Below are 12,946 nucleotides of genomic sequence, written 5' to 3' on the forward strand. Positions count from 1 at the left end.
CATCATTTTAACGTGTAGTCTGGTGCGTGGCAACAAAGCCAAGAAATTTGAAATCTGTTTATTTAATGAGAGAGGGAACTTCTTCTGTTTGATTTTAAACCGCTTCTGAGCAGAGCGGATAAAAACGCTGGAGAAAAGTGAGAAAACGAGTCCTGATTCTTGACATTTCTGTGTAAAAGGTTACGAACGATTCGCCCCTATAATGGCCTCTGTGAACGACCTCAGTTTGGAGACACGGTTTATTTCGGCGCAGCTAAACAAGCTAACGGCTAGTCTGTGCTCAGCCGAGGCCAGAGTTGATTGCTGACGCCTTTTAACATGTCCGGTTCATGCAGACACGTTCACAGAACTTTAAACACATCAACATTTCCATAAAATTCAGTGGTTTGTTGAAAACTTGAATAACGATGCAGTGGGATGAATAAAAGCATTCCAATAAATGTAAATGAAACTTTGAAGATTAGAGTCGTTTTAAGACAGTAATTTGTTTTGTTACTGGTTGACGAGCTAACGGCTAGTCTGAGCAGGCTCGCCTCCAAATGAAATTGCTTCCGCCTTAAAATAACTCTAGACTTTTAAAGTTTGATAGCAGTTCAGGCAAATGTTATTGTTTTTAATCTTTACATCAATGCCAATTTGTCAGCACACGTATCCCCAGGCTGAGGTGCTACTGCTAGCTGCTGCTTCCAGACGTGTTTACAAATAACCCCAAGTTTTGCGACATTATTAGGGGCGTAAAGGTAAAAAAAAATACCATCTGCGTGAAATGCTGTTCCCACACGGAGTGTTAGTTCGTCAGTCTGATCAGAATTAAACTCTATGTCTTGCTGTCTGCGACGGGTAAGATATTCACTGTTCATAACCTTTCCACAGAATCCAATTTCAAACTTATAGTTTTTTGAATAAGTTTTGATTTATTCTTTAAAAGATATCGTTGTCACCATCAGATTGGCACAAAAAGGAATTACTGTGTCAAAAAACAAAAACCAGACTGTACTGTTGCGTTTCTTTTCTTTATGTACGGTGCTGAGAATATTCTTCTGCAAGTTTTGTCATTTTCAACTCATTTAAAATGACCCTAACATTAGAATCACATGGAACAAAACGGATCTCTTCCTAAAAAGGCTGGAGGGTTTTATTTTCCCGCTACAGAGCACGAGAGGGCAGTGTTGTTCCTCTCTGAGCAGCCTGCCACCCGGCTGCTCACATCCGCAGGAAGAATCTGATCAGTTCCGAGGTTTGGGTGGAAAATTTCCACGTATTGCACAAAATCCAAAACGTGACACAAAAATAAGTAGCAGTGCTCTGATTTCGTCAGCCCGAACGAACGGGGCTTTCTGCAGCAGTTTTGTCGAGTTTCTAAAGTTCAGAAAAGCAATTTTATCTCTATTGTGTTAAATTAATTAAATTTCTTAGGCAGAAAATTAGAGCCTTATACCAGTAATTAACAGTTTGTGCTTCAGTGGGCTCACAGTCCAACCTTATTTATATCTAATTGAACTATCTGAGAAACACAGACTTGGTCCCTTTTTTTTAAATTTTAATTACTTGTATCTGCTCTGACATTTGGCTCAAGTAAATAAATAGATAAGCTTAGCGCCAAGCCTACAAATGCCTGCTTTAAAGGTAAAAACCTCTTACAAAGATAAGCTTATTCCCATCCATCCTACAGAGTGCAAAAAAAACAACAACAACTTGTGTCCCATTCACACACAGATGAAAGTGCATTCGACGTGGTTCCCACCCCCAAAGTCTGAAAAACGTTCCAGTCAACCAGATTCCCAAGGTCGTTTGGCTCAATTTTATTACACCAACACACAAAAATATATCCAGTAGCACTTCTCTAATTCGTTTATTTCACAGAGTGGCCATGTGAGTATGCGCAAGAAGAGGGGACATCACAATCAAAACATTCTTTGTTACTTAGAGACACATAGAGAGGTGCGGAAAGATGGAGTCTGTTCTGGTCACGATGCTGACATCACAGTTTGAACTTAGGGATCGGCTGTGGGAGGGGTGGAGGAGGGGGAACAAAAACCAAAAGAAATAAAAAAGATGGATCAGTCGAGGTCACCGGGGCAACAGAAATACTTTACAGTTTGTTTTGCCTCCACACCCGAGTGACGGGCAGGTTGTTGTTGTTGTTGTTGTTGTTGAACCTGCCGCTGCGGTTGCTCCTCATGCCCAGGTACTGCCTCAGCAGCTGGTTCATCCGTTTCTGACTGTTCCACTTGCGGGCGGATTTCCTGACGCCTATGAAGCCGCCGTAGCGCTTTTGTAGAGGCCTGGCGGGCGAGCCGATCACCTTCCTGTACCCGTGACGCCCCCTCTGAAAGCCGCCGAAGCGCTTGGAGAAGCCGGCGCCCTCGGAGCTGTCGCCCCGCTCCCCTTCGAGCTGGGCGTCGCTCTCCGAGCTCCTCTGCTCCCCGTCTTCGTCTGGCAGGCCGAGAGCCTGCAGGCTCTCCCCCTCCTCCGAGGACTCCAGCAGGGATGAGTCATACCGGACGCTGCGCTGCTCCGAGGGTATCTCGCCCAGATTTTCCTCTTGGAAATACTGCAGCACTTCGCTGCCGGCGCTCAGGTCGAGAGGGGTCAGCTCCCCTCCTGCTCGCTTCAGCAACGCGCCCTCCTCGGCAAGCGAAGGATGCTGGGACAGCTTTACAGCACGCTTGCACACTTCCCATGTGAGCGAGGAGGAGACGTGACCCTCACATTCCAACAGACACACCTGCGGACGGAGAGGAAAACTTCACTGTAGTTTTAAACCTTTTCAACAATGGCATACTGAAGTTTAACTAATTACAGCAGCAGTCAGGTTCAAGAGATAATAAGACAATAATTAGAGGTCTCAGTCAAACTGTAGACCAGTGTAGTTCTGGGTCCAAGATGTCATTACAGCAACAATGGCTGATTATAATTAAGGTTTAATTACATAAACAGCATCCTCAAGGTCAAAATGGCATACATACAATGACAACTACAAGTACTTAGAAGTTAGTGTTTTAACTTCTCAATAACACACACACACACACACACACACACACACATATATATTCACTGAGAGATACAAAAAATATAGAACTAGTTCCAAACAACGAAACAAAAAACAGAGTATGAAGTAGAAAGAACAAGTGGAGAGATATCAGCCAACTGTGACACCTAAAGGAACGCCCGGTCGCATCCAGGTATTAAAAATGTGAAACTATCCTGAGAGCTAAACGTTCTTTCATACAACCTAACATATGTTGTGGTCATCTATTATTAGATTTATTTAGGTTTTATCTGACAAACATTAGTGTTTCAGATGCTAGACGGTTGTATTGTGAGCAACACAAAGCTGTGAGTTATTATTCTCGTCTCGCTGCCAAAAAGCAAAAATAATGTTTTCACCTGTGACTGTGTGTATGTGAGAGTGTTTGTCTGTATTTTAGAAAAATATCCAATGAACCACTAAATAGATTTTAAAGAAATTGTAGACAGCAAACAATAGACAAACCGTTACAACTGGTTAACTTTTGGGGTTAACAGAATTCAAGATTGCTGCCACAGCCTACTGACCTTAAAAATTGATTTTTAAAAAGTGTGAGGCGGTTTGCAGTTTCTTTGTATCCCTTTAGTTTTATCTCTCTTATTCTGTGTCCCAATAAAGGTACTCAAACACTGTCAGAGACAGTAATTTGCTAGCGTTCTTTGCTAACACGTTAGCCACATTATAGGCTAACGTGTTAGCAAAGTATCGCTAACTTGCACATTCAGAAAATACAACGGTGCCAATGTGTCTGTCCACCGGATAAACATTTTATCTGTTTTAGTCTTCACTATTAATAAGTAAACAAAATAAATTTTAAAAATGAACAGAGCTTATAGAGTTACATGAAACAAACTAATAACTAATAACTGGTCATGTGACCTTGTGATGGCCTCCAGCAATGGTGGCCATTACCAAAACAGACAACCGTCTGCACTTGGTGTTATGGTCAGTCTTGGCTAGATAGCCCTGAGTAAGGGCTGATTAAGTAAAATATAATAATAAAACAATATAATGTATGTAATAAAAAGGTAAAAATGCCAGAAAGTTGTGTATGCTACAGCTGTAGCAACAGAAGAGAAAAGGGAAAATGTCTCTTTTTACAAGTAAGCAGATGTTATTTTATTTACTTTAATGTGATCCGACCCTGAGCTATGCCTGTCCGTATGATCATCGTTACGGGGGCGACTGTGGATCAGTGGTTAGAGCAGTTGTCTTCCAATGAGCGAGTTAGAGGTTCAATTCCTGGCAGCAGTCACATGTTGAAGTGTCTCTGGGCACCCCTCGGTGCCTCCGATGTGGCCCTTTGGTGAATAATTTAATGATTTAATGCACTGATTAGACTCTTAAGATTGATTTATTCAGATTAGCTTTGTAGAGATGTAGCAGAGAAGTGTATGATGGGGAAAGGAGGACAGACTGTGTTGTGATGCGCTTCGAGTGGCCTGGTTGGCTAAAAAGGCGCTATATAAGTCCATTTATCAGAAATCACAAAATTGAAGCTAATAACGTAACAGTTAAAGTAGTTTATAAAGCCGGTGTAATCGCTGTTAATTATTTAATTGGCTAATCGATAATAGCTACTGTGGCATAAATTGCTATACAGAGTCTAGCAGTAAGTATGCTGAGGCTGAATCATGTTTAGTACAAATTATTAATTAGTCTAAAAATTTATTTTTTAAGTTTATGTATGTACGATTGATCACTGCAGTTAGACTTTGGGTCTAGTTTAGATCAGCATTATTTGCACCCAATATATTTTCCTTATATCACATCTAGCTGTTTTACATGACGGTTATATGAAATTAACATTAATTATGAATTATATGAACTATTATTTTAAAGGGATTTAAATAATCTGTGACACAGATCTGGTTGGTCCTGCTGTTAATTAAGGCTGTAGTTAAAACTCCACTACAGAAAGATTTAATAGTGGTGTCTAATCAGCTTTTTAACACAAGGGGTGTATTCAGATTGTATGAAGACACCTTGTTGCTTAAATAAACATTTTTTTTTTTTTACAAATGGTCATTTAAGCCAATTTAGTTTGTAACATAAAGGCTTCAGATTTAATTTCGCTAATAACTTATTTATATATTTTCTAACTTATTATATTGATTTATTAATAATGAATCAATCAGAGCGAAACCTTTCAGTGGGTTTGTTCGTGAAACAATGTCGATAGCTTCTGCGTATGTAAACACGCCATGCTTTCAGACTTCTTCACTCCTGCAGAGCCAGTCCAGGTGATTTTAATGTCATGGGAGTTAATGGCTCTTGTTCCCGCCAAGTTCAGCGTCCACGGAAAGTTTGTGGCGCTATAAGATGTCCACCATTTGACAAGTGTGAAATCTGCTCCTGAAAAATGATTGACAGCACCAAATTGGAAGAAATTACAAACCCGGTTTGAAGGACAGCAGGTAAATGATGTCCTTCGCCGACAACCATTTAGTTCTGATTGGTTCTCCGGGTTAATGATGTTTCTGTGCTTGAAATTTTCCACGTGGTGTTTGTACAACTGAACTTTTTTTAAAATGGAAAGAGGTTGGGGAGTTTTAATGACTTTCCTGTCTTCTTGTCATGGAGCTTGACACTTTGATTTCATGCCAGATTTATTAACGGACCACAGCCTCACCACTGTGAAAATAAGGACGCAGTAGAACATTTGAGGCGTGTGCTTGATTTTGAAAAAGCCCATTCCCAGCCTTATCAACAACCGATAATTTTATTTTTTTTTCAGCTCCACAAAAACACGATACTGCCAAAGCTCATCAACCTCAGAAACCATCATCTGTACTCCTACATGTAGAAAACACCAGAGCACTGCTGTTTCTTCTCACCAGTATATCTGAAAAAGAGCCACAAACAGAGACGTTTGCGTCCACATCCATAGGTGAAAATCAAGGGGGGGTCAAGGGGGTCAGGGCCCCCCAATTTTCAAAAAACAGAGATTACCTACCCAAAATAAATCATTTGAAGAAACTATACTTTTAAGGAATATAAAAAATAGAAATAATATTCACTGTTTATAAAAGCAAAATGAATAATTTGTGCCTCTCAAAAATTATGTCAGTCTAACAGTGGTTTAGTCATGTTATTATTTTGCTCAAACCAAAACTCTTTATCTTTTTGTAGATGGCAAAAGGCATATTTCTATAATATTTAAAGGGATCTCCAACTAGTCGGAACAATAGACTTTGTTTTATCATTTCAGCAGCTACGAATTAACATGATTATGGTTCTCAGTAATCTTTAGAGCGAGGAAAACTACACCCATATTTGAGGTACACTGACACCCTGCAGAGTGAACACATTAAAAATCTTTATGGGATATTGTAGCAAACTAATCCAAGGTTTTGTTTCCTTGTTTCCATGGAACCACCTTAAGTTGGCGAGTGTCCCGTTCTCCCTGTGGTTGTGTTGTAAATGTTCCCTGTTGGACTTTATCATTGTGTCTGGATGCAGGTCAGATGTTTAGTGACCTCTTCTTACCGTTTAATATGGCTACATAATTTTGTGAAACGAAGAAAAAGCTTACGGTTTAAGTCACATGACCGCGTGACCCGGAAGTGGAAGCAATTGCCTTAAAGAAGTGGAAAAATAGAGCAGGTGGAGAAGTAAGTTTGGTGCTCCTTTTAGTTTCTGGGAACTGGTGAACACAGAAATGAATGTTTTATTTTCATTTCATTTTACAACAGTACAACTGACTGTACCTTAAGCCTCCCCCCCAAAAAAAATTGTTTCTAATAAATCTCCCTGTTTAACCCCCCCCCCCCAAAAAAAACAAAAAACAAAAATGAAATGGACTTTGCGCTTTTGTCCACACCGAAGTCCTGAGCTCTCAGAGTAAGATTTCAAAAGCAGAAGAAGCAGATTCCATTTTCTCGTCAGACCTCACTGAGACGAGATAAACTGCGCCGCTATCGGAGGACCTGCTCACATCAAAGCAACGAGAGAAGAGGGAGTTCCGTCGCAAAACTATCAACGGAAATTAATTGTAAATTAAATGAGCACACCAGGGGGATTCTCCCCGTCAGATCAATGGAGCGATCTACGGGAGCTCAGAAGGGAGAGAAGATGAGCGTTTGTGTGTATTTAGTCCTGTATTTATGCACGTTAAATGAGAAAAGCCTGAAACGGTTGTGGCAATTCTCTAGGGCGAAGATGTTCTGAAAGGTTACATCATTATATAGGAGCTTGGTGCTGGCTGGCCTCTAAATACAACGTTAGCTTTTTATAAAGTTAAGGGTGCCAATGGATGGTAATCTTCTATTTATTCCATGATTTTCTGTTTGCTATTCCCCTCGAAACTTAAATGAAAGCTTGAAAATTTATGGGAGACACAGATGAGAAGAGTAAAGTTCTTCCCCTTGGTGTATGAAGATGGAGATGGAGGAATCCATCCTTTTGGTTTTGCTGTTAGACGGTTAGTCAAGGAAGAGTAATGTCGACAAACTAACACATAGCGGGCAAAAAAAAGAAAAAGACAAAATGGTCATGGTTTGTTTTTCTCAATGTCCACTCAAAAGGTGCTTTTGTCACATTCTGTATCATTTTTCTTCCCAGGCGAAGAGAAAACAATGGCTTAACAGGCAATGACATTTTTTGTGCAGATTTTCAGAAATCTATCATTTGGGTTTTGGAATATGTTTTTTTTAACGAACACAAGATCTGGTTTGTTAACTTCACGCAGAATTTAAAAAAAAAAAAAGGAAAAAGAAAACTTCTTTGTTGTCTAACCTTTGTTCACCGTCCCAAACACTATGGACACACGAAGCTACAGAAGAAAGCACGCAGGAACAGCATTTAGGAGGAACATCGCGGATAATTAGCCCAAATGTAACCGAAAGCTGGCATTTACCTGTGAGAGCAGCATTATGTAATGAATGCAGTCAGAGGAAGGCAGGTGTGTGTGTGTGTGTGTGTGTGTGTGTGTGTACAATATGTATTAGTTCTTGGATGATTACACCAGTGTGCAGGTGTGTGCCGGACTAAATCAATGGGTCTTGACATTATAACAAACAGCAGCGGGCCCCACACACACACCTCCTCTCCGTCTGGAGCGGGAAACAACGGAATTGCTCCGCAGATTCCATCTGCGGCTCAATGGGAAGGCGGCTATCACAATGAGGAGCTGATAAGATGTGTCAGTCAACAATGTAAGCCAGGGCTCATGATACTGAGGGGCAGTCAATTACATAGTTCCATTACGACTCCCAAAAAGGTCCCAGCTGTCCTTCCCTGCATCATTATCAGCTAAATTAGCCGTCCCGCAGCCATCCGCGGATGCCCGCAGACTATTTTTACCCACTGACGCGCCTCGGACCGTTTGGAAATGAGATCGTGTGCTGTGTTGAAGTTTTTGTTTGACCACACAGAGAAACTCCTGAACCTCTCAACAAAGAGGATACACATATATATAGTTTTATATTAGTCGCGACGAGCTACACATGCAATTAAACCCCCTTCAGCGTGACAATGAAACTATCCCGGCGTTGCTCCAGTTAAAAGCACGTTCTGAACCAGTTCATTTAAGCATTGGCGCTAAATTAACCACCATGCGATGAGTGCAAATTACATAGCGGATTTCCTAGTTAGTGATGCCTTTATTCAAGTTACTGCCAATAAGCATCAATGAAGCACTGTTGGATGAGAGGCCGTGGCTTAAATGTCATGTCTTCAAATCCTGTTTATGTGCTTATCGTTAATATCAGTTTTCTGCTGAATGGGTTTGTGCACCACTAAGCCCCCTTCACACTGGATGTTGACCCTGCTCTGCTGTTCACAGCCAATTAGATCTTAGCTGGACGGCGGCAAATTTGGAAAACCTCCTTCAGAGTGAAAGCAATGACATTGCTGCTATGTTCTTAGTAGTCGCCAAACAGGTGTTTTATGCTATTTTCTGGATCCCCCTATCACGTTCCATACACCTGGCCTGGTACAACTCTCTGAGACTACGTTGTGATGGAGCTGTGCCACAGAACCCATGTGTCGTCAAACTCAAGGCCCGTGGGCCAGATCTGGCCCTTGTTAACGTGTTATCTGGCTCTTGTGACGGATCGGGTCTCCTTCGCTTCTCATTTTCCTTCAAAAAACTTTAGTGAAGTCTTCTCATATCAGTTACTTTGAAGCCAACAAAATAAGTTTTAAATTCCCAGTAACCTTTACTTTGACATGGAAAAAGCAACAAAGAACTCAAATCGATCAAACTCTTGTTAATAAACTCATAGCCATGAAACAACGTCGGGTGTCTGACTTGAGTTAATGTGCAGCAGAGTCAAAGTAAGTCTGCTTTAATGTATGCCATCTATTTCTGTATTTTCTTCTTGTTTGAAAGTTAAATGCTAATAGCTGTATGATTGAATTTTAGTTTCTTTTTTTAGCTGTTTTAATGGACTGTGGTCAGATTTATTACTAAGAAAAATCAGTTAAAAGCTGATGATGGAGAGTAAGGCACCAGAAATGAATGCTAATGACGTCTCTTTTTAACTTTGATTTATTTTTCTTTGTTCATTAAAAGCATGTTTGTTATAAATTCTATATAATTTGTCATTGAGAAAAGGTAATTGGTATTTCTACATGAATAATTTGACATATTACATTTGAAATCAAGGTTAATTTATGGATTTTTCTAATAAATATTGATCGAGATTGGCCCTTGGTTTGGACCAAGTTTTTAATTTTGGCCCCCTTGTGTCGCTGAGCCACACTAGCATGATGCTACAGCCACGGGTATCACATTTGAGCCAGGTTGTTTCCATGCCAGTGTCTCCAGTCCTGCTTCAGATTCTCAATGAAACTCACGAACCCTGATGGATACACTGTCACCAACTTGATAAACCACCAGGTCCTTGCTAAAGACGTTCTGTGCATGTTCAAAACTCTCACCGGCCTATCATGAGGAGCCCACTGCATTCTTAATTTGCACCTGAAAACCTCGCCAAAACACCGCAAACACCATCTTGGCTGATTTATTACACCATAGTGTAGGTATCTTTCAGTGTGAAGGGGGCATTAGGTCACAAGTACTGCCAAGTAATTAAGAAATGTTTGCAATCACCAGTACTTCAATGCTCTTCTTATTTGTGCCAAAAGAAATAGTTATGCTATCAAATTAAATAACACATTTATTGTGGACTATAACAGTTCTTAACCTCGACTGTCAAGAACAGTAGTGGAAAGTCAGGGAATGCAGGGAAGCAGGAGGCAGTTTCAGGAACAAAGTAAGACATTTAAACCACTAAACCAACGGAGCTTAATACAGGCAACATGACAAGGAAACCAAGACACCAAGGAGTATCTACAGTGAGGGGTGATTAGTAGGTGGGAACAGGTGAGCTGATCAGAAATGAGAAGCAGCTGGTGAATAAGGAGCTAGAAACTGGGAGGACTGAGGTCATCAAGTGGCGATGACAGTTACAAAAACAAAAACAAAAACATATATCAACTGGACAACCAAAGCGACCAAAACTACAAGAAAACCAATCAGTTCATCAAAAACACTTAACCAGAGATCGAGACCAAACCCAAGCTTTAACAGTTGTTTGTTCAAGGAGAAAACAGGGAGTTTTTTATGTACCAGTTTTTTATTGCAAACCACCAAAGTTACACACAAAGAGGAATTCTTAACACAGTACTTATTAAAGTATTACTGTCTATAACACCTCTATTATTTAAAGCTGCTGGAGACAGCTAAACAATAACTTCAGTGTTTTTTGGATTACAGCAACATGAAATGTTTTCCTTATCTGTGTCAAGAGAAAGTCTTAATTTGACACCTAAAAAAGTAATACAAATCAAAATACCTCATTGGTGGACTTTATAAATATCAACTTGAACAGCGTTTAGAGTTACCATCTGTTGCACACGCTAACTTTAGCTTACTTTAGCGGTGTAGTTCTCTTTATTTTGTTGCAAGCCCAGTTTTAGATTATCGGGTCTTTAAGTCTTCGTTGGGATTAAGGCAGAGCCCTAGATGCTCTTCACCTTGTGTGTTACATCAGCAATGCATTCGGCTGTAACACAAAATCAAACTTCTCTGTGCTTTAGTTGAAACAATAGTTTGTTGTTGTGCATGTTTGACAGTTTTTGCTGGCAGTTTTACTTTTGGATGACTTGTTGGTGCCTCTTTATCAAAGTAGACGCCATGCGAACATGTTTCACGTGCCGTTTGTAATGGATTCGATCTCTCGCCAGTTGCAGGCTGTACTTTTAAAACAAGCAAGACGTTGTTAACATTTAAGAAGTCACACCTGTCATACGCTAAAGAAAAAGCTCCACCATTACTGTCTAATTAATATGAGACCAACACTAAAAAGAAAAAAAAACTGCACAAAGTCAACTTTTAGTCTGTCTTTACAAATTAGGAGTAACCTAAAAGTATCATGTTCAAAGTTTGTGATGCTGAACAGAGACAGAGAATGGGTAAAGGAAGAACAAATGAAGTTACTTTTAAACCACCTGATTTTATGCTCTTGCCAAATAAACTGAATGTGAATCAGTTAAGTTGTGGCTGCAGCGTATCAGGGTCCTGGGTGGAGTGTGGTGGAGCATATTTGGGACTCCGGGCCAGCAAACACTAGCATGGCTTGCTCGTCAAGAACTCAAAGCAGATTTGGCCACGCTGGGCTCGTGACTGTTATCGGGACAAGGTCATGGAAATAACCTCACATAGATGCGATGCTCGTAGTCGCTTCTTGACACAGTCGAAGAGAGACAAACCATGGTGGTTGTTTAGAGCATGGCGAGGGTTTTAGAGATGTGGAAAATGGGGCAATCCCTATAAGGCAAGGACTAAAAGTGTAATAGCGTCATGACTGCCTTCACACTGAAGTAGCTTTTCCAAATTGATCCAGCCACGTTTTAATGGGTCCTTCAAATCCTGGACGGCGTAGTGGGGCCATCATAAAGTGTGAAGGGGGCCTTATGACTGGTAATTGTTTTTACTGTGTTTCCTTAGCTATGGTATTTGTGGTTTTTGATTTTCTTTGTTATGCGTGCATTTTGTGTATTTATTTCAAACAAATACACGTGAATTTGAATTAACAGACAAAGCATTCTCATTAAGACTGAAAGTTTGTTACCTAGACGGTTGACACCCATGTTTTAGTGTTCTGAGAGCCTGTTTAAGCAGTATTTACCCAGACACAGCGGCTCTTATTGACAGCGATTCACAGTGACTGGCAGTGACGCAAAATACACACAAATACTCACAATGGTATTGAACGCTTCTTGCAGCTGCTGCTGTTGTAGGAGCAGACCACAGGCCACACATTCCCCCTGACAGTCCGAGCGTGCCGGGGTGAAGAGACATCCCATCAGAGCCACCAGGCACCACAGAGAGATCTTCATCGCTCAGCGCAGCCACACAGGAAGAGGCGAACAGGAGCCCAGCAGGTACACGGAGTCAAACAGCTGCACAGTCCGGGGAGGCAAAACCTGTGGGATCTGGCTCCAGCCTACAGGGAGAGAGCGCACAGAGTGACAGCAACATTGCATCAATTCCCAACTTTTTTTTTCCCAGGTAATTAGCAGGATTTGTGTGGTCAGTCGAAGCGTCGGTGGTGGAAGAGTGTTCAGCCATCACCAGGAGATGGACGGCGTAGGTGGAATTGATGGAGAGCATAACCCGAGGCGATAAATGGACAGAAAATTGGTATTTTCCAGTGGGCAGGAATCATTATCTGCTGGAGGGTTGGTGCACAGATTGGACTCTTTCTTACAGATGATGTTGGGGATTTGTAACAGTTTATATTCGGTTGCAGAGATTAGCTTTCAACCACATGACGGGTCACACCCGGCGGCAGGAAGAAGCCTTAACAGAACAACTTAAATGAACACGAAAGGACAGAAGGATGAGATTGGGACATTCAAGTTTTAAAAAGTCCAGCTTGACGATAAATTTTGTCTTTGAACAGG

At 40.9% G+C, this 12,946-nt stretch overlaps 1 protein-coding gene across 2 annotated transcripts in view; it reads right to left on the reverse strand.

The window, feature by feature from the left end:
- Positions 1 to 1,785: 1,785 nt before the first annotated feature.
- Positions 1,786 to 12,946, reverse strand: part of pnocb (prepronociceptin b) — a 36,163-nt gene continuing 25,002 nt past the window's right edge. For both annotated transcript variants that reach the window (XM_017432380.2, XM_025009601.2), the window contains exons 2-3: positions 12,242 to 12,486; positions 1,786 to 2,728 (exon numbers count right to left, since the gene is read on the reverse strand). In XM_017432380.2, coding sequence (XP_017287869.1) covers positions 2,093 to 2,728; positions 12,242 to 12,379 — 774 coding nt within the window. In that variant the 5' untranslated portion in view covers positions 12,380 to 12,486 and the 3' untranslated portion in view covers positions 1,786 to 2,092. The remainder of the gene's footprint in view (positions 2,729 to 12,241; positions 12,487 to 12,946) is intronic.

Source organism: Kryptolebias marmoratus, linkage group LG19, assembly GCF_001649575.2.
Source record: "Kryptolebias marmoratus isolate JLee-2015 linkage group LG19, ASM164957v2, whole genome shotgun sequence".
Lineage (NCBI taxonomy): Eukaryota > Metazoa > Chordata > Actinopteri > Cyprinodontiformes > Rivulidae > Kryptolebias > Kryptolebias marmoratus.